At 42.6% G+C, this 23,069-nt stretch overlaps 1 protein-coding gene across 1 annotated transcript; it reads right to left on the bottom strand.

The window, feature by feature from the left end:
• Window positions 1-7,056: 7,056 nt before the first annotated feature.
• On the bottom strand, window positions 7,057-22,721 carry LOC126561417 (transient receptor potential cation channel subfamily A member 1). The gene is made up of 13 exons (XM_050217549.1): window positions 22,542-22,721; window positions 21,208-21,455; window positions 18,654-18,849; window positions 17,463-18,569; window positions 15,073-15,387; window positions 14,766-14,876; window positions 13,086-13,283; window positions 12,572-13,003; window positions 8,141-8,257; window positions 7,915-8,077; window positions 7,559-7,837; window positions 7,355-7,485; window positions 7,057-7,240 (listed from the first exon to the last, which is right to left on the bottom strand). Exons 1-13 carry the CDS (start codon window positions 22,707-22,709, stop codon window positions 7,070-7,072), a joined length of 3,636 nt encoding a protein of 1,211 aa, XP_050073506.1. The 5' UTR covers window positions 22,710-22,721; the 3' UTR covers window positions 7,057-7,069.
• Between the last annotated feature and the right edge of the window lie 348 nt (window positions 22,722-23,069).

Here is a 23,069-nt window from a genome sequence, read left to right as displayed (position 1 = left end):
TACTTTGCTTACTCGAATGCTGCTCGATTCGTACGAAGATGGTGCTTTGTTTGTTCATTAGCCGTTTGCCTAATATAGTTCTGTGTATGATTAAGCCCCACGCAAGCTCTCTCGCGGCTTGTGTGGTCAACGGTAAACATTCAATTGTGCTTGAGGAAAATGCAAAACGTAGTGCAAACTTGGCTCACCACAAAAAATGAGCAATAATGCTTGGTTATGATAGTAGCAAGAATTATAACCGCAAGCACACTCTCACACACCTGCAATATGCCCCCTCCCAAAGAAAAAAAAAAAAAGCTAACAAATTGCAGTCGTAGACAACTCTAACCAGTGTAATTGTAATTGTTTCTCTTCATACTCTACTCTAGGCACCAGCAGCTGTTCATAACCAAATGTATTGATATGTATGCATGCAATTTGATCCTCGTATCCGCGCAACTTTATGCGCCATAAGCTAAAGGAAAATGTGACACACACTCACACTCACACACAAAAACCGCAAGGACCTAGCATATTACATGGAATTGTTTGCGGAAATTTAAATTGCAAATGAACCAATCATCCAATCCAGCAATACAGATCAACAGTCAGCGCGGTAGGATGTAACGAGACGTGTGTGAATGTGCGCAACAACAAAAAATCAAACACTTTTTTCTATTCGTATTATATCAAATATTGTGCATCGCAGAGGCGAGATGGCAAACAATTTCAAATCACATTAAAACGCAAACCAAAATCGCTTCTAACTGTGTAGTGAGTGCAGAACGCTGCTCTGTAGCGCATAAAATGCGTCTAATGAAGATTCCGCGCTGTCGGGTAAGCAAAGGTTTATCCGGTTTAAGAAAAACAAAATAATACAAAGATTTGTCGTTATTAATCTTCTCTCCCTCCGGAGCAAGAATTTTACCCCCCAAGAAAAAAAAAACAACACTTACCCCAAACTGCGTTAAGCTTTATAATCGCCTAAGTTTTTCTTTCTCACTGTAATGCACCGAACCGGTACAAACTCAGTCGATAAGTGATGAAAGTCTCCATAAGCAAATTATTCACACACCTACAAAGAAAAACAAAACAGCACAAGAACAAAAAAACAAGCTAAAAGCACCTACAGCCGCCCGAAGCTCTACCACAGCATCACCGCACAATGGGGCAATTAAAGGTGTAAAGCTGACGCTGCAATCAGTATATGTAAGCTGTATATCCGACTATTCCGATTCCGGTTCCGGGCCAGATGTGTAGCGATTGTTTAGTAGCAAAATGTAATCGTTCAAAATAAAAGTATGTAAACGGGGAAGGTGAAAATCAAATTAAACTCAACCGCAAACCAAATGCACCATGCTAACACACTCACACACGCGTACACTGTACCGACACCGACGTACTGTATGTGGCCTTTTTCGGGCGGGGAAGTGCATCGCCCCAAATAGGCTATTGATTAATTGGCATTGATTAGCACCTCGACTCTGTCTCATGCGTTAACGCGTTAGGATCCTTTCAACCACGATCGTTGAAACGTTTGCTGGATGCGCGATTCCTGCAGTGCCAGGGATAAATAGGGCAATGCAAGAGACGGATGCCGTTTTGTTCGACGGGACGGCAAATAGAAATATTCTGAAATTCAGAACCACTAGCGTAGCGGAGCGAAGAGACTGGTGTAGACGAGTGAATCGATGCATGTCACAATGCTGAAATGCAAGAAGAGTGAGATTTGAGGAAAATTAATGTAATAACAAATAAAATTGTAATAACACATTTTTAGAAGCAGTACGCTGGCTACGGTCTAGGCATTGCTGGAGCATCAACAAATCATCAACTTACTGGAAGCGAAAGGTTTGGCCGTACCGTACCAGAAAAAAAGGAAAAGCAAATGTTGAAGGCTAGCGATTCAGACGCTTTTATGCATACGAGGGGACTACTGTGCAATGCGTAAGCGGAGAGAAGGAAAGCGCAGTGGGACAAAAGAAAATTGTAGCCTCGAAACGAACCTTGTAATACCTGTTGCACAGCGAAGATAAACGATTTATTATGCGAATAATAAATGAAAGCCATTGTGGGAGTACACGGAAGAACGATCATTGTTTGCTACATCTTTTAATCCTTCATTTTATTTATTTTTTGTAAATACTGCTCTGATGATTAGATTTGATAAGAGTTTTGAGATGTCATTAATAATAGAAAATGTGTTAAATCTTATGTTGGGAATTGTTTATTCAAGTCAATGGTTTTGTTTCTTTTCTGCCGATGACTGTTTCTGTTTCTGCACAGCTTTGAAGATAAATTCTCCACCAACACCATCAACGTATAGTTTTGATATTTTTTTATACTGCCTGAATTTGGACAATTTGTACTGCGGAGCTTAGTGTAACAATGCAGATTTTCTTCGTCATCAACTCTTAAATTTAAAGAGAAGAAGGAGAAAGCCGCTATGTACACGTTAATTAATACTTTCTAAGGTTTGTCATAAAACACTTCTTTATTAGCACTTAATCGCTTGTCCGCTGATTCCACATGATGATGACTTTTTTAACGCTGTGGAACTGGTGCCTAAGTGTTGCATTACTTTGATTTGTACGCGGTGCCGGTGTGTTAGATTGTATTACCTTGGCCTACATCTGAGGATGTTTAACCGATTATTAACCGTGAATCCAGATCAGAGCTCGGATTGAAATCCATGTTCAGAAGAGATTCTTAATTTTGTTACGGATTCGAAATGGGGATTATACCAATAAGCAAGGTTCTGAACGTCGTTAACACTTAAACATTTAAAATGAACAGAGAGGCGGATTACATATTAGTAGGAATGTGATAGCGATGGAAAGTCCTTGTAGTAGACACAGGCCCGCTTAACAACTTTCATCAGTCACGAATTATTACAGGACAGGTCAAACTGAGTGCCCATAGAGAACTACAGAACCGATCATTGTACCTTTTGTGGGTCGCTGGAGGCTCTAATCGTGATAGAGCCCGAGTGGAAAGCAGCGTGTTGGTCGACAGCGACAACCTCGAGGTGTTAGAGGAGTTCTACTGGCTGGGGACTGTCGTAACTTCGATGTCAGCAGCGAAATCCGGAGACGCACTGTTCAGGGGAATCGTGCCTACTACGGCCTTCACCGTCTGCTGAGATCCAGAAGACTTCGAGACCGCACGAAATGTGAGATCTATCGCACACTGATTCGCTCGGTAGTCCTATATAGCCACGAATCTTGGACCATCCGAAGGGAGGATACAATCGCTCTTGGCGTGTTTGAGCGTTGCAGCCTCCGTAACATCTTTGGTGGTTCGTTCGAGGATGGAGTGTGGAGAAAAAGGATGAACCACGAGCTTGCTGAGCTATACGGAGAACCGGACATCCTGACGGTAGCAAAAACCGGCAGGATATGATGGCTGGGACATGTTATGAGGATGCCAGACTCTTGCCCCGCCAAGAAGGTATTCGTTAGTCCCCCAGTTTGGCACGAGGCGTCAGAGAGCACAGCGAGTTCGTTGGCTGGATCAGGTGCAGCGGGACTTGTCGACGATCGGACACCTACATGGATAGGAAACTGCTGCCTGGGATCGAGTATCCTGGAGAATTATTGTTGACCGGGCCATGTCACGACGACGTGCTCTTTAAAAGAGCAGGCTAACATGATGATGATGATGATGAGAAGTTTTTTCAACGTGACCGACCCGAGTAATTAAGTGAAGAATCAGACTGTTATGCGACGAGTACGAAACCACAACGTTGAAGAGCGAACGGATATTTTCCACAAGATTTACTATCCACGCTCGGATGTTGTAGGCATCGAGAGTCGATGCTGATGAATGTAAGGGATGTTGGAAATTTGAGGACTTAGGTAGGGTAGGAAACGTTAGCTCCTAGCAAGTCTAATCTGTCTAAACTCTATCCAGACGTCTGATCCTCAGTCTAACCCTATGGGCTTCGCAGTTTAGTTTGCGCATCGTTCCCAATGTCCGTTTGATGATACGATGGGGAGAAGCTGTGAAAATCACGAACTAGCACGGTGTGCTTTGTATGACACCTTCCAACACAATATTGAACAACACAGACAGGAGAGTCTATCCCATTGCCCCAATCCACGGTGAGATTTGAACGACACGATGGTCGATACTCTCACGCTGCTCTGCACACCGTGGTTGCCCCAATAGTAGTTTCTAATAGCTGTGCCAGGATCACATTAAATCTGTACTATTGCATGGTGTTTGCTTAAAGCGAATAAAGCGTAATTATATTTTATTCCAATGTGGTCAATTTGTGGGCAGTCCGAACCACTACTTTCGACAACGGATTCGCCCAACTGCAGAGTTCATTGTACCAGTGTTCTACCGTTCTGTCCAAATTCCGGCTTGAAATCGTTGAACAAATGGTGTGTTTTGGTGCTGGTAGAATAAAAATTTGGACGATTTGCCCTACCAATCCAACTTGGAAGCGTTCCGACAAATTCCGTAGCAAGGAATACTACCGAGGAGTATTCGGAATCAGGTTATTGTAGGCAGTATAGAGGAATGTGATAGCTAGACATTTTAAATTTATCTTTGCTAGAGTGCAAAGTTATTAGAATATACGAACTCGAAGAGTCTGCGAAGAAGTTTGGATTGATCGGTTTCGATTTATTAAGCGAAAAGCTCAACCGAAAGTGATCAACGTCAACCAAAGTCAACGGAAATGATTATAATGCGATGCACGTTTGAGATTTACGTATCATCGCTGGCTTGACGATAGTTTATTTTATTGATCCATAACAGAATGATATCTGGTGGTCTAGCAGTGTGCAGTGAATTCACCTGGTCAACACGACTTTTTCAACTTTTTTTCAGCTGCTTACTTCGCCTTTTATGGCTAATTCAAATTCTGTTTTAGTTTCATTTTGACCTTGCAACAAATTCTTTCCACATGTTTTGTCCTAGTTTCGAATTCTTTCCGGGTCAATCGTGACTTCAACGCGATGACCTTCTTTTCCCGTAAACTGTATTGTCAGAAAATTATTTTCTGGTTTTACTTGCGTATTGCTGGTTTGCTATTGATATTGAATTGCAAGCAAGGGTAAGCAGGTATTTACATAGCTGCCAATATCTTACTAATGCAGATAGAGATACCAGATGGATTTTCTATATGAATTTATAATTCTCTAATATGGATGCATTTCATTGCACAGTTTGTATTAATAGTAACATTAGTAAAAATGTGCGAGCGTTACGCTGACGAAGAGCTACCGCCATCCCTGGACGAAGTCATCATTGCCATCAAACAGCTGAAATGTAACAAATCCAGGACTAGCAAAAATTGCCGGACGAGTTGAAACAATATACAAAAAGAGTGACAGGTTCTACTGGGCTAATTTCCGGGTCATCTCAGTCCCAAATGCTGCGTACAAAATCCTGTCCCGAATACTCTTCTGCAGACTGGAGCACCTTGCTACAGATTTCGTCGGAAGCAACCAAGCTGGATTTGTCGGAGGCAAATCGACAACCGACCAAAACTTTACTCTACGGTAGATGCTCCAAAAATGCCGGGAGCACCAGATCTCTGCGCACCACCTGTTCATTGACTTCAATGCGGCCTACGATACTATAGATCGGACCGAACTATGGAACACCATGCAGCAGTACGGATTCCCTGGGGGAAGCTGGTACGGCTGCCAAAAGCCACTATGAACAGGGTGCGGTGCAAGGTGAGAGTTTTGAACATGCCGTCGGAATCCTTCGCATCTCACCGGGCTCTGAGACAAGAGGAAGGATTCTCATGTTTGCTGTTCTTGCCTACGCGGATGACATCGACATAATCTTGTTGTTGGAAACTTTATACTATCAGAAACTTTGTAATCCAACACCTTGTCCAGTTAGAAGGTGAACAGAAGAATAGGAGAGAAAGAATAATCAGAAAAGGGCAGGGCGAGCCTGTCCTGGGATCAGTCAGGGAGCAAACGATCAGTCGCGAAGCAAAGAGTAACGAACAACGATCAGACACGAACACAAGTGCGTGTTAATAGCGGACTAACTAAGGCAGAATAGAAAAAGTTAAAGAAGCCACGTCTCGTTTTCTAACAATTGTTGAAGGTTGTTCGAGATTAGGTGGTGGAGGAGTTCTACTATCTTGGAACAATCGCAACTTCAGGTAACAACTCAAGCAGCGAAATCCAACGACGCATTATGCAGAGGAATGGTGCATACTACGGCCTTCACCGTCAGCTGAAATTCAGGAGACTTCGAGACAGCACGAAGTGTGCGATACACTGATTCGCCCGGTGGTCCTCTACGGCCAGCGTAAGCCGGCTGGATGCGATAGCTATGAGGATTCCGGACTCGTGCCGCACCAAGAAGATATTCGTTAGCGACTCCCAGTGCGGCACTAGGCATCGGGGAGCACATTAAATTCGTTCGCTGGATCAAGCGAAGCGGGACTTGTTGGCGATCTGACACCTATATGGATGGGAAGCCGCCGGCCAGGGATCGAGTATATTCTCCAAGATTGTTAACCGAGCCAAATCACGACGACGTGTTCTATAGTGAGCAGGCCAGTGAGGGAGATAGAGAAAGGTAGAGACGAAGTTGGTCGCACGGAAAAGAAAGCACCACAGACAGAATTACGATGCAATAAGTTAAAGATGTATAAAATTGTGGTGTGTGTCGCATGGTTATGCTTTTTATTAAATTTCATCACATTTATCGTATTACTAGAGATAACATCGAAGGTGCCGTATGCAAACGTTTTGCTGTAAAAAGTTACAAATGTTTCCTGTCACACGAAGTATGCAAAAATACAGAGCTTTCTGAACTCCGTTGTGGCTGGATAGGATCTAGCTCTAACAAATATTCTCTGTTCCTTTAATTCGAAAGCATGCCGTAATATGGTTTGATAGCAATGCTGAACAACTAAACGCTCTAACTTACAAACGCACACACGCATACATACACACTTACACACGTACATGGAATAATCACGCACACACACACACACATCCAAACACACATGCACGTACAAGCTCTGTTTGTTATAATTTAAAAGAGCATAACTATTGAAACCGTCCACCGGCGGTGCAAGTCCACGTAGGCTCCATTAAAATTGCATTCATTTGCTAATAGACTTGTTGAAGCTTAAGGTGGCACCGAGCTTTTTGCGTATCCGTGGGGATGACCAGCGAGAAGACCGGTTGCTTGTCAACATCCCGCTCGATGCTTTGAGATCACTTGTGGGAACGCCCTCGTCCACATCGTCTGCCTCTGTTTTAATTTCCATTTTCTGTGGAGAAGATTAAGGGCATCAAGTTACTCAAGCTTCCGGTATGCATCCTCGTGCGTCCCATATGGCAACATTACCTGTACGATCAGTCGTATGGCCATATGGCAACATTACCTGTACGATCAGTCGTAGTAATTGATGCTGTGTATCGAGTGCCATTCCAATGTCCCGAAGCTTTCGCTTCTGTTTCTCCAACTCAACCGCCACATAGTCTTCCGTGTTTTCCAGTACGTAGTCAATACCACCTGCAGTTGAAGAGGGGACCAAACAAGGTTAAGCACAGATAGGCAGTTCGCTTCGGCAGAGCGAATACGTTACCTTTGTAATCATCGGTAAAAGGATTGCAGAACCACTTACGCAGGACGGAGTCGAGAAATCCGAGTTTGCACTTCTTTTCGTTCGGATATTCGATCAGCTCCATTTTGTCTACCATTTCGAGCCACATTTGGGGCAGTTTGCGCTCCAGCTCCGTATGCAGTACAACCTGCATTGCAAGTCGCTTAAGCTGTGCATTTCGACGCACCGATTCGATGTCACCGACGGCCAAACCGATCAGTAGATTCATCAGCAAAATGGGCATCAGAATCATGAACAAGCCTACATACACACAAAAGATTAATAAAACATGCTTTAGTTTCGTTAGGAAGAGGTCCACGTGAGTGAGACAGTCTTACAAAGTATGACGAACGATGGAAACGGAAATGGAAGATCTCCCACATGGTACGGTTGAACGTAGGTGCCGACGAAATCCATCTCACCCAACATCATCGAGAAGGTGCGCACCAGAGACATTGGAATGGACGAGAACGACAAATGGTTCACTTGAGGCTCAGAGACCTGCCCAGGTGAGAAACGAATTCGATTAGTCAACTAACCAAATTAGCTTTTGACGATGCTTACCTTTGAGAGCAGAATGTAGAAGGCTAATCCGAATGCGATTATAAGAATGCTAAACACGATCAACACTTTGATGAGGGTTTGCAGGATTTCCAAAAACATGACCACATATATACCAATCTGGAAATAAATAAAACAAAGAGGCAGACCAAACCATCAGATAATATTATTATTTTGTCACCTTCATCTTTGCTGTTCGTCATGATGAATGTTTATGCTGATTCCGCTTTATCATACCGTATGACGCGTCGTTGTCGACCGCCCTTGAATTGATTAATTTGTATCAACATTTATTACCCGATCGATAAGCATCATGTGAGACAATTTTTTCCAACGATTCTTGTACAACGTGAAGTCGCAGATCTCTCAAGTTTGTCAAAAACAGCAAAAAGATTAATGCTAATCCTGCGTGCTGCGGGATATTTTGTATGATTTGATTCCAGTGCAAGTCCAGTACAAGTCTAGTCCAGTGACAAGAACAAAAAGATAACTTAATTTAACTGAAAATCAACAATTAGCGCTAAGGAATCTTTTGTTAGTAAAAAAGCAATCGAAAAGAATTGTACTTATTCAAACCAACAGTTACTACTCAGTGGGAGAAATTGTATTCGACTTCGTCGCTGCAGCATATAGTTTCTAGAATCACATTGACTCCCATTTCGCTATTGTCATGTAAATCGGAAGGTCATTGTATATCCTTCACCTATGATCCATTTCTCGAATCCATACTATTGGGGTTCAGGATCGAAAGTGATCGGGTAGGAATGACACTCTATCTCCGGAAGAACATCATGATAGTTTTATTAAAATATTATGTTAAACAGTAAGCATACCCAATTGTGCAATTCGTTCTACATATTATTTTACCAATGACGACAGACATAAAAAGTAACCACTACCCTGCGCTCGTTTGATATTGGCCCCTGTTACACTGTCCTTCTCGATTGTTTCTCACTGTCTTCTTGAAGTTTACACTCCCTATCATGTAGCAAATTAGATATGCCAGCCTCAAATGGACTGGTTATGTTTTGAAAATCGTACGAATTGACAAGTTAACGGTCAGTTCGCACGAGACAGCTTTAGAATAAGTATTTCAGAGGGCGCTACTGGTAAAAACAAAATCTGCCAACGGAGTCACTATTCTGTTGTCAATGTATGTAACAATACCGCATTGAAACGGGTATGGTCCGACACCTCCTGAAGGTTAATATAGGATCTCCATACCCTACACCGACTCAATACGTCAACGCCGTACAGAACGGTAACATATCTCTCCAAATATTTGAGCTTTGGTATACGGGGAACCCCAACCCTGGGAGGCTGGGTTATATGACTTAATTGAGGGCGGGGGGGGGGGGGGGGGGGTTAGAATCTGTTCTCCATGTTAGGGACGGCTGGTTGTCCCTTCTGTCCTGGCATCCGTAGGGACATTAAGCAAGGATGCGTAGGCCCTCCGGCGAGACAGGGGGTTGGGGGAGAGGCCTTGCAAGCCACCCCTAGAAAACAAATAACGCAACGAAAAGTCAGCAACAGATATTACCGCAAAGAAACAATCGATACAGACCCCGCAAGGAAAAAGGACATACGATTGGAGGCTCGGAACCGAATCCTGTTAGATGAGGTCCAGACCCGCGGCTTCGACATAGTAGCACTTGCGCTGGAAGGGTGCAATGGTGCACCAGTACCGTAGCAACTGCACAATCTACCAAAGTGGTGGAGAAACGCATCAGCTTGGTAAGGCGTTCATGGTGCTAGGTGCGATGTAACAACGGGTGATTAGATGGTGGCCAGTCAACGAACGAATGTGCAGGCATATAAACCAACAATTGGTAGCTTCAGCGCACACCAGCTGACAAGTGGCCTCAGGCTCATCAATTTTGCCTCCTCCAAGCACATGAGCATTCGCAGCATTCGCAGCACCTTTTTCCAGCACGCACCTCGGTTCCTCTACACACCTATTCCCAAATCGGCCACGTTCTAATAGGAAAAGGACGGAAGGCACTTCTCGGATATTATCTACGTGAAAACGTACAGAGGCGCAAACGTCGACTCGAACCATTTCCTTGTAATGGTAAAGCTGCGCCAGAAACTCAGTGGTCAACGAAGCAACCCTACGCCAAGGCTCTATCTGGATTGGCTGAGGTGTGCCGATGTGGCTCGGACGACAATCCCGCAATGCCCCTAGGAGACCACTGGCATATGGTGGAACGAGCCATCAGCACCGCAGCCGAACTGAAAATTGGCCACTTACTACGCAGACAGCGAAAGTAATGGTTCGACGAAGAGTGCACTCGTGCACTCTTCATCCGAGAAGAATGAAGCACGCGCCCTCATGAGTGCAGTCAAGAGGCACGGAGTGGATTTGCTCCTAAAACCGCGGTGTGCCGGGACGCAGACGGAAATCTCCTGACAGACGAGCGGAAGGTCGAAGTAGAAATCGAAAGGTGGAAGTGCTACTTCCAAGGACACCTGAACGTAGCTGAGACAGGCGAGGTTGGTGCAAGTAGCAGAACAAGCCAAAAGCAGCAGCAACACAGCAGCAACAACATCAGTGACAGCAATAGTGCAGAAGACGAAGTACCTCCGCCACCTCTGGATGAGGTTGCCAGCGCCATCATGCAGTTTAAAAGCACCAAGGCTGCTGGTAGTGATGGACTGGCGGCGAACTCTTCAAGATGAGGCCGGAGAGGCTTATAATGCAGCAGCACAAGTGCACTGAAACGTGAAGCAGCAAGAATTGGATTGATGATCAATGCGACGAAGACGAAATACCTGCTTGCCTGAGGTTCTAGTCGTGATAGAGCCCGAGTAGGAAGCAGCGTGTTAGTCGACGGCGACAACCTCGAGGTATCAGAGGAGTTTTGCTATCTTGGGACTGTCGTAACTTCGGATAACGATGTCAGCAGCGAAATCTGGAGACGCATTGTTCAGGGGAATCGTGCCTACTACGGGCTTCATCATCTTCTGAGATCCAGAAGACTTCGAGACCGCACTAAATGTGAGATATATCGCACACTGATTCGCCCGGTGGTCCTATATGACCATGAGTCTTGGACCATCCGAGCGGAAGATGCAAACGCTCTTGGCGTGTTTGAGGATGGAGTGTGGAGAAGAAGGATGAACCACGAGCTTGCTGAGGTATACGGAGAACCGGACATCCTGATGGTGGCGAAGATCGGCAGGATACGATGGCTGGGGCGTGTTATGAGGATGCCGGACTCATGCCCCGCCAAGAAGGTATTCGTCAGCGACCCCCAGTCCGACACGAAGCGTCGGGGAGCACAGCGAGTTCGTTGGCTGGATCAGGGCCAGGGATCGAGTATCCTGGAGATCTATTGTTGACCGGGCCATGTCACGACGACGTGCTCTTTAAAAGACCTAGATTGAGATGAAGCGATAGTGTTGATGCGCCAGGACGGCCAGGATATTGGATTGGCAGACAACGGCAGTAGACCGTAAGCGGTTTTGTTAATTTCTAAAGCAGGGCAAACGGTAGTAGCTCCTGATAAGTTCTTGATTATGTGGAGCAGAATCAGTTGGCAAGAGCGCACTGCAACTATTTCAGATTTACTATAATTAAGAATTATTACTAGCAATACGGCCTGGCCGTCCCTTATGAATAAAAAAAAAAAAAAAGAATTATTACTATTCCTATTTTGCTGTATGCACTTAAACATAAACTTACTGAGTAATAGGTGTAGGTTCTATTAAAATCACCCACTACAGAGTTGACCAAATTCTGACACATTCTGACCACAAATGGCATGGCTTCAACAATAACAAACGCGTCTTTTCAATACTAATGCACTTTAATTCTTTAAGTTTGAAGCAAGATTTGGTAAACAACGCAAATAAAGCATGTGTGATCAAACTCATATTTAATGCATGGATAAAACTGCTGGAGTTGCCACCTCAAGGATTATTGTTTTGTGTCAGCCTGCTAACAGATGATAAAGAAAAGTATCCATCACGACATCCATGTACAACGGAGAAAATATGAGAACCAACTGCACACATACCCGTTTTCGATAAGGCAGCATCGCACTTCCTCTATACGATTTTGCTTGGCGTCATATTGCCAAATCGGTATCAAAAACATTCAATCGCAATGTGTTGGCCTACGTTTTCATTTTTTTCCTTCACATTGGACCGTTCAGATTGAATTCCTTTGCTTGCCCTTCCCAATCAATGGCGCATATTTTGAAAATCTTCAACATTAGTAGGTTGAAAAGGAATCAAAGAAAGGTTCAATAACCAAGAGGATTGATGTAATGAAAGATTCTTCCACTTTCAGATCAATTCTTGTGCATTACGATGGGATGGAAGAACAGGACAAACATAAACAAAGTTTTTAAAAAGAAAAAAGTTTCTGTAAGTCCTTTAAGATGACGAAAAATGATGATTATGATGCTTGATAGAAATTGTTACTCTTACCTGATCGAACCGTTGCAGAAACAGCAGGAGATTAAACCATGACAAAAACACAGTTATCGAAGCCGCCGAATAGTTGATGCTGAAGCACATACCGCTGGAAAACATGGGCCAAATCATAATCAGCGCGGACGTGTAGAGTATCCACGAGATGAAGTTGTTCGGCTCGAGCAGGTAATGCCACTTTTGCTGATAAACCTGTAGCAACTCTCGCAACGCATTCACGACAATGTAGATGATAATACCGATCCCGGACACGAGCGTCGTGGTGGTGACTTCCATCTGTTCCACGATCGGTGGTGGAGCGACGGAGCTGGTCACGTTTGGCATCGTAGCATAATTGTATCCCTTTGCACGGGCCAGCGTTGAGCGTAGAGCGAGTATGTGCTGTCCACCGTACGATGTACCGTCCGGCGTTCCGCTCTCTTGCGTGTGCTGTAAAGCATGTGAGACGAATTTTTAATAAGCCCTGTACCGAAACATTCCACCGTCCCAAAATACACTTCCCGTTGCTTACGTTTTCGGCCGGATGTACGATGGGGGTTGCATTCCGCATCAACTGGGATGTGAAAAGTGTCACGAAAAACAGAAACACGCTGTAGAACAGCAAGTTGGCCAGGTGGAAATATTTGCCATAGGAGTTCCACTTCATTTGCAAGTACTTTTGGCTGAGTGGATGTGCCAACAGCTCCACCCGTCCGTGCGCTACCATGGCCTGGCGGAACAACACGACCACCAGTCAACAGGAAGCAGCGTGAAGAAAAGATTAATTGCATTACTTTTCGAACGAACTAATGAGGTTTGAAAGCCAGCAATATTACCAACCACGACGAAGAAACAACCGAAAACAAACAATGCCCTAGGGAGGTGCGCTAAGAAAGTGAATCCAGAAGCTAAGAAGTAGCAACATTTTGGTTCAACAGTGGTTCATGCAGATGCTAGGTGCGTATTGAAGCGAGTGCAAAAGTTTGATTACACTGTAGTGGAAACTTTTTTGAGCTGTCTGACGTGCAAAAGGAGGTCAAATGGATGCATTATCCAGATTTATTAAAGATTAAAGCGTTTCTTTTTCGACATCTTAGAATTGCAAAGTCTCATCCTATTCAATAGAGTTATGAAAAACTTTTTTGGAAAGGAATGAAATATGAAATATTAGCTACAATAAGTAATTATGGTTAAGATAACTTGTAGGAATACAGCAATACACAAAAAAATAAAAACAGTTAACAAAAAATATACTGGGGTGGCTTGTTGGGATGGCGGGCCGTTTCCCCGTAGTGAGGACTCATATATTTTTTCGACATATTTCTGAATTCTTTGTAGGATGAGTCCTTCGCTTCAAGTCCAATATATTCTACACCGACATTGAAAATAATCCAGAAATGGTTCCGACTTAACTTACTTCTGGATCCACCTTATATACGATAGACCGTACAATTAAAACGTATTTACAACTGATTTGACTATTCATGCCAACTGATACCCTCTTCTTCACACTGAGCTACAACACTGATACGCTAACTATAAAGAGGGGGAAGAAACACACTCACATTAACAACATGCAATGGTGGTGGACGCCATTTGGGATCGTTCAAAGTTTTCCGGATTTCTGCAATCGCCTCTTGCGACTTTTGGTACGCGTGAAATGAATATTTGATCTGAAGTGTGGCCCAAACGAAAGTAAGCGCATCAAATTAACTATTGATAATTATTGCGACAGTTTTATGTGGAGTTAGCAAATTAATGGATCATGTTGTACGTGTGCTACTGAACACTGTAAGTAGTATAGAAATAGTAAGTGAATTCTTCAGAGTTGATGTCTGAGCGATACCGAGGGATGAAGCTTTTAAGCTAAACATTAAATAAAACATGTCGGTGGTAGTGTTACTGCCATACTGGACATAAGCTAGAGCTTCGTGGGGTCATAAACAGCAAGAAGGGTCAGGAAGATCGCGGATGATTAAAAGTGACCGGTTGACAAATGAAGGGAAATTGCTACCTTCGCCGGGCACTGGGCACAACAAAGCGTTTGCTTGCATGCCGCTGCAACGGTGAAGCTCATGCATGGTGATAAACTATTCAAGCTATGAAGGGTTAGTGTGAGTTTAACTTTGCAGAACTGCATGCAAACTCCATGATCCTGCCAGCAAACACCATGCAGAAGCGCTCCAAGGCTAAGATGTTAGTAGCCGCTTACGTTCAGTGCCGGCAGCGGTATCGGTTTCGATATCTGGACCGCCTCTCCGGTTCGAGCGTCCATTTGTGCGTACAGTGCCGGACACTGCAGACAGCTAAATGAGTACCGAATCTGCGTGTTTGTGTGTGTGTGTGTTTGTTAGAAAATATTATTAGAACAATTGCAATCTTAGCGACCCATCAGTTCGGCGCCATTTCCGCCCATTCCCGTGTTTAGGCCACGTGCGGACGACTCCGGCAGTGGGGCGCAGTTTCTAGCTGAAACGAAACTAATTAACCGACCCGCAATCTTTCGACACCGTACTTACGTAGAAGCTTTTCGAGTCCTTTTTGCAGTTAGCCTTGGTGATGCAATTGTCCTGTACGGCTTCGAAGACACGCGGCATCGAGGCGATCAGGGCCAGCGTTACGCACGGATGTTTGTCCGATTTCAGTGCCATCACCTCGCTGGAGCGCTCCTCATGCGTTGCCATGGCCAGTGCTGCCTCGGGATACTTGTAATAGATCGCGTAGTCGATGGCGCTCATGTCCATGTAGTTGTGCAGCAGTTTACAACCGAGACTGAGCAGTAGCACCACTGCGTTGGGCTTGTTTTCCATCGTAGCCAAATGTAACGCCGTGTTCTGTGGGTGTGAGTGTATCGATCGAATAAAAAAATCAATATTCACGATCTTATTTTGATAAATTTACGGCTACGATGAAGAAGCAAAATTATGTTTAAATTCAAATTATTATTTTTATAATGGTGTGATTTCTTTTATACTGTGACTTGTACTGGAATAAATTTTTTAGATTGTAAAACTGATCATTAATGTTCAATTAGCACTGCATGGAAGTGCTGCAGAAACACGCTGTCCTAACATCGTCCCAAAAGTATAGCCACAAAAGGAAGAACATACTTCAAGGGTTGTTAATATTCAAAGATAAAATATTGGAGCTAAATGAAACAAGTCAGACAGGAATGCTCATTTCTTTTGATTTATCATAACTTGATGGAGTAAAGCATAACTTCTCATACGACACGTTGCAATACAATAAGTCTAATCTCTTCGTTTATTGGAATTTGGAAAAACTGAACTCAATATCCAAATCCAAACTATAAACGGAATCTTGGGAAACAAAATTGAAACTAAAAAATCGATTAGGCAAAGAAACACTCTGGCGATGCACTTGTTTGCCTCATGTGTTTACCCTGTATTAGAAAAAACTAGATAACATAAGAAGAAAAAACCTAGGCAATTAGCATGCTTTCAAGCAAGCTGCAATAAACATAAATAAAATTAGAGCCATAGAAATTGGGTCTACTAAAACAGATTACAATATCTTAAATTCTTAGCATTATATTCACACAAGCTCTCTAAGACTATCGATCAAATCAAACTGGGATGTGACCACAACAAAATTTGCTCAAATTATTATCCACCATAACAAGAGAGAGAGTAACCTACAACAAAGGGTTATCCTAGCAAACACCTTTATAACTTCTAAATTGTGGTTCGTGGGGTCAATTTTTTCTGCCAACAAAGGACAAACAGCTAAGCTTACAGCAATGCTAGGTAAATTTATATGACCTTAAGAAGGCATGAGTATTAGTATTAACACTGCAGTAAGCAAAAGGAAGACTATTCCTTCTTGTACCGGCTTTGAAGCTGAATTCACTCCTAGCAAACAGACTCCTTTACGAAAAAAAAGTTCCATGCCCTTCACGCAACAATATTTTGAGCAGACCTTCAAATAATACTAAATTACTTATTTTCTACCCTTGTGTGGCCATAACCGTACAAAACAGTGCTCTTTTTGCCCGACACTGTAACAAAGTTGATACAACAAATGTTAAGAGAATTCCTTCCACCAACACAAATCACAACTAAACATCGAACAGTTAATTGGAAAATTGTATTGGCGCAACATAAATGATAATAAACTGAATTCAACTTTAAAAAGGTAACTATACACTAGCTAACAAAAAGCTCAAAACCATATTACAAGAATTTCAATGGGGAGAAAGAGGAATTAGTGAGGATGATAAGTGTGAAAAATGTGTTCGACAAGAGACGATTGAACATAAACATCACGTGATAAAGGTGGCACAAAACAGGGATAAAGAACTGGATCAACCTGAAAAGTATATTGAAAGAAAAAGGCCTAAGAGTCTATACTTTTGAAGAGCTCAGCAATTCTATATGAAAAAGAAGCACGACAGCCGAGAAACTGAAATTTATGAGAAACTTATGAAGCTATGAACTACAAAAAAGACTCTTAATGAATTACCATAAGCTAAAAAAATTACAAAGTTTAATCTGCGATTAAAGTGTAAATTAGAATATAATCCTAGAAAATTAAGATGTAAAACAAGAAATAAATGTGTGCCTAACAAAAATTGGTTAGAAATTCCAGCGTTATATCAAATTGATTAACTTTATCAACAGAGAATTGATTTTTGACTATTTTTATTACTTTATTAGAATTTTGTGAGCATTGTTTTGTTTCTGAAACAACTATTTAAAAATGAATTTTCAAATGAACTGAAATCAATAAAAAGACTTGAAGGTCGAACTAAACGAGTACCAACAAATAAACAGTACATAAAAATTTAAAATAGGTTTTCATACGCGCATATTCACATTTCAACAATCCTTACATCATAAAAAGCATACCTCAATTGGTGAGCCCTTATTAAATTTTAAACTACACTTACCCCATCTTTGTCAACCTGATCCAGTAGATGCGAATGGACGGAATGCAGTAGCTCGATCGTTTGCGTGTACCCAGACATTGCGGCCAGATGCAGCGGATTGCGCCCGTTATGATCCCGGTGCAGCAACGCACCCCGGTTCAGCAGCATTTGCACGACCCGCGTATGACCCTGCTGTGAAGCAATGTGCAATGGCGTGAGTCCTTCGCCGTCACTTTCGTTGATGATGAACGTTCCCTTTTCGGAGTCGAGTAGCTGACGGACGGTGTTGTACCGTCCGTAGCGTGCCGCAAAGTGCAGTGGGCTTTCGTTGTTATTATTCTTGAGATTAATACACGCCCCGAGCCGGATCAGGTTCTCGAGCGAGCGTATGTGGCCTTCACGGCTGGCGTAATGCAGTGGCGAGCAACCGGCGTCGTCCTTTTCGTTCAGCAGCTGCAACAGGTAGATTTCGGACTGTGTGTGGCACACCTCCTTTGCAAACTCGTCCAAACACCCCCCATTCATGATGACCAGGTGCAGCACGTTACGCGAATTGGCGTCCTTCAGGCTAATGTTTGCACCGAGTCTGATCAAGGTCATTACCGTGCGCCAACCACCGCGCGAAGAGGACAGCAACAGCGGTGAACGTTTCTCCTTGTCCATCGCGTTAATGTCGGCGCCCTCCTTTACCAGGTACTCGACAATCTCCGGATGGTCAAACATGGCGGCACAGTGCAACGGTGTCATCTTCTGGATGTCGGTGCAGTTCAGGCTGATGCGCTTCTCGAGTGGCTGCATGCGGAACATCAGCTTCACTATCTCAATCGCTCCCTGAGCGGCCGCCAGATGGACCGGCGTTGAGAGGTCATGCTGTTGGGTGGATATCTTTGCCCCAGATTTAAGACACAACTCTACCGCCTTTATGTCACCACCGTGTACGGCCGAGTGTAGTGGCACGTTACCCTCGGAGTCGTAGAAGGAAATCATCTCCTCCCTGGTGCATCCCTTCGATTCTCCCCACTGGAAAAAGACCTCCATCGTTTTGGAGCTGGCGTTTTTGGCTGCCTCGTGTATTGGGTAGTAGCCGTTGTTGCAGGGTTTCCTTGGACAGGCTCCAAATTCTGAAATCTGAACATTTGCACCAACCAGGAGAAACCGTCGATTTGTTAGAGTTATCATGACCGATTGACCGACACGCTTGTTTACGCTTACCAATATTCGAGCACACTCTTCGTTGTCATAGATGGCAGCCAAGTGGAGGGCTGTTCTGCCATGCTCTCCGCCCTGCTGTATGTCAATCACCTCCCGGTACTTGCCCATAACCTGCAGTGCATTTACTTTGTTTTGCTCAGTTGCCAAATGCACAGGAGCCAGCTTCTTTTCATTCAGAATGTTCGTTGCGACTGGACTACGAACCGGATTTGGAAGAGAGTTTGCATAAATCGATTTAAAGCATTCGTAAGATGACATGAGAGTTGAGTTCCATTTGGTTTAAAAAGGGATTATTAGATGTGTTTGCATATGCATGCTGAATTGCACAGATATTTGGTATTTCGACTCTACAACCACGGGAGATTCCTGACTTGTTTGACCTCGTTACACCCATCGCTGTAATAGGATTGTTCTGGACAGGATTGGATGGATTCTTCCTTAGTACGTCGTTTGGTAACGTTTCTTTTATAGTGTTAATAACGTGTTACTAATAATTTACTGTTGAATAACGTATAGATTAAAAAATCGCCTTTGTCAGATGCATGGTAAAATCAAACCGTACAAGTTACTGTCACCAAACAAATTACATTGTTTTCTTTAATAAATCATTAATTAAAGCAAAAAAATCAAACCTTTGTCTCGTCGTCCAGCGGCCTTTTGCCGTAAACCACAACCCCTAAGTATAAAAAAATGATTTGTTGACCTTTTTTCTGTTAAAATGTCGCCTATTTCAACAATTCATCCCTGACATTGACCATGCAATTATTACGATTGATTCTCTTGTTCAAATTGATCTATAATATTGCGACTGGGGCTACTGGGCTCATTTAGGTTTCTACTTGGGATTCCTCAGAATCCCCAAACGCCCCATTTTCCTTCCAGCCTTCGCTTTGAGTAGATTGCAACACTAAACTAACACACCATCTTTTTGGTACTTTTAACTATTAAGAGGCTCATTGTACTATAAATCTCGTTGGTCAATGCCATTCCTGAAGGAAATAAAACGGATTTGTGACTTATTTTTCATTTTTTCCGTCAGCCTGGACGGCCAGATCCAGGATCCCACTCTACAAACTTTCCCTTCTTCAGAAAGGCCAGAAGCTGATAGACATCTGCCCGATCGTATCCAACCGACAGTAAATGTGACACAACGGCCGATTTTTTCTCGGGCCCCGAACGAAGAAACTTTTGCGTAGAGAACTTTTACTGTTCTCATCCTAGCTGTTGTAATTTAAGAGATAAAACTCTCAAATTTTGACAATATCGAATCAATTAGTATACATCGACCACTGACCGGTGGACCGATCACCAGGTGACAGCATAAGCACATGAAAAATCGAAACATTCTACTATGTTCATGAAAGAAATGTATGAATGTATGAAAGCAAAACTAAGAATTGTCGTTTGCTTTTCGAAAACATTGCGAATTTTGAAACATGCATTTATTAAAGTAATCTTCCGGTACGTCCTCACAATTCTTTATGTGTAAACAAATCGTTAAAGCCATCCAATCCAATCCAATTTCAAATTTTCTTTTATTTTGGGCCAAGAAACCACGGAGCAAAATGTAATTAAATTTTAAATTTCTTTAAAATTAAACTAATTTTTGAAATTTGAAATTTAAATAAAATAGATGCAGATTGTCCATGAACTGATCAGAACATTATTTTTACCTATCGCTGCAAGTTTATGTTTATGTATGTTAAGTATGCAAAAATACATCTTTTGAGCCGCATTCAAACAAATAGTTTTGGGAAGTACACAATTGTGCTACTTCTAGTAACATAAAATTAATTTTATAATACATTATGACGACTCAAGACCGTTTGCTATAAAATAATTGTGTTGTATTTACAACAAAATTATTTACAACAAATGCTTCGAGAAAATTTACATAATGTGAGGAATAAATGTACAAAAACGTATGATTAAATAGAAATAGAATAGAAGAAAAGAATACTCAAGAGTAGAGAAGAAATACTCAAATTTTTCTGAGTTATTTCGCATGTTATTTGTTATATACATCGTTTCTGTTCGGGAAACAGTTTCGGTCACTTTTGTACTGTGATCCATCGAAACCACCGAGACTGGATGAATTGAAACACACGTAAACTACAGTATTGCACATATGTAATTGAATTAATAAATGTCAATTTATCTGTTGAATGATTTGTAAGTGTAGTAACAGTTATCTCAGTACCATGAATCGATACAAACGACTTCGCCACATTACTTCCAAACGCGTTAATATGTGCACGAAAACTAAGTTTCCAACAAGTTATTTGATTTCGTTCAAAATTATGTTCGATTGAGCCGCTACCTTCAGTCAAACTTTCACATTGCATTTCCGAATCTCTATGTCCCATACTGTTACGTACGTAGCTTCGCAGGCACGTGCAATGCTTACGAAGCGGGCAACTTTCCACCGAAATGATGCAAAGTTTCAAAAAACCCACCCAAACCTGCTCAAGCATATTTTGGAGGCAGTTTCGCCCTTATCAGGCCAAACATTGTGAACCGCCCGAGATTAGGGATAGCTTTGCTAAATACTTACATTTTCAAAAGAAACTCCAACGCATCCAACGAATCATTCTCCACCGCTGTATGGAGTGGCGTGTTTCCTACCATGTCCTGTGCATTCAAGTTTCCTCCTTGGCCGTGAATGAAGGTAAGGATGTTAACACGGTTCCGTGCCGCTGCCTGATGGGCAGCCGTCCGGCCCTTGCTATCCTTCACCGAGAGTCGATTATTGTCTCCTTCATAAAGCCGTATAAATTCCTCAAGATTACCAGCTTCTGCTGCCTGCAATGATTTGTAAGCGGAGTTATTATGATTTCAAAACAGTATTCTAATGCGCTTAAGGATAATTTTTAGTACAATCAATAAACTTAAAGCATGTGAAAACATCACAATTGATAGGGATTTAATGTACACAGCAAGGATTTTATGTAACGATTTTCATCTTTACTCTGCGACATCATTAGACATGACACACAGCGCACAAGTCTTATCATTTCAAATCACTGACCCGTAACACAGAAAGCGAAGCACGATTACTTTTCTTCATCATATCAACCCAACACAGTCTTACTCTGGGAGTTTCGGTATAAGTTAATATTTTGAGTTTCATTTCTGCAGATTGGTGGCTCATGGTCTGCACTACGTAGCCAAAACAACAAACCGGCCTGAAAGATACCTTCCAACTGACGGCACAAATAAGCTTCCTTCTGGGGAGGGCTTACTTGTATTTCGATAAAACGAAAACCAATGACAACTCCCATTCCTTTTCAATGATAAAAATAAATGTCCCAATGTCGTTTGCATTAGGTTGTTGGATAGTGTTGCTATTCCGCTTTCCCTGAGGGGACTAAAATACAACCCTTTCGAACATGTCTTTTATCGGATATTTACTATACCGAGGATACTGGGTAATGCTCACAAAATATCAAAATAAGCAACACCATCGTAGTCCATGTCGGTGACAAATGTATGGGGAAGAATCACCGTATCCTTCATACCGAAACCGAGTGCTCGAACGGCTGATGAAATATTGAAGTGATGCATGGTTATCGCCGCAATCGCTTATACAAATATGACAGTCAGATGGTCAAATGGGTCTCGTTTCGATTGTCTGATAATTGAACTATATTGAGTGATAAGTGACAACCACAAGCAGACCATCGATTTCATTATGTCTGCTTTCAGGGGGAGAGATAGTGTCAATCGACTTTAACAAAGCTAATAAATTTCACCCGATAGTTATGCACTTTCCAGTTTGGTTTAATTACAAAGTACCAGGCGTCTCCATCACAAACCAAGTTGCATGCATTGTCAGACCAATGAATTTAAACTAAATTCTGACACCCATGTCCTCCGGTCGATAGTAACCTGCAATACTTCCTCCGCATTAATGCGTGCCGATCCTTGAAGGCGTAGTACCCGGCTCCAGTTGACGGGTATCTTTAATGGTGTAGCGATCGTGAATCCGTTTCGTTGCGAACAGTTGCGCCACATATGTCGTAGAGATTTTCGTGTATACATAGCAACGGATAACATGAGATTGGGTACACTTGAGGTTGGGTGTGGGGATTGGGGATCAACGGGTCGTTGAAATGCCGCTGCTGTACCTCCGATGCGCACTTTAACAGGGACACACTCTGAAGCGGTAGAATACTCGGAAACTTGTTGTTGATCGGTGACAGTATTTTAAGGACATTCAACGTTTGTGTTCACACATAATTAAATCGAAGGGCTATAATTTTTGAATATTTATCAAACAAATGAGCACAATATTTACACTTCATGCGAATAAAAGAATCACTGAACTGTACTTATACTTTTCCATTAATAACACTCAATCAGAAGAGAGCTGCGTTTGATTAATTATCTACCGCAAACGACCGAGGGATGAATCAA

Source organism: Anopheles maculipalpis, chromosome 3RL, assembly GCF_943734695.1.
Source record: "Anopheles maculipalpis chromosome 3RL, idAnoMacuDA_375_x, whole genome shotgun sequence".
In the NCBI taxonomy this organism is placed as follows: Eukaryota; Metazoa; Arthropoda; class Insecta; order Diptera; family Culicidae; genus Anopheles; species Anopheles maculipalpis.
Note: the sequence above shows the minus strand (reverse complement) of the source record. Positions and strands in the feature narration are given on the sequence as shown.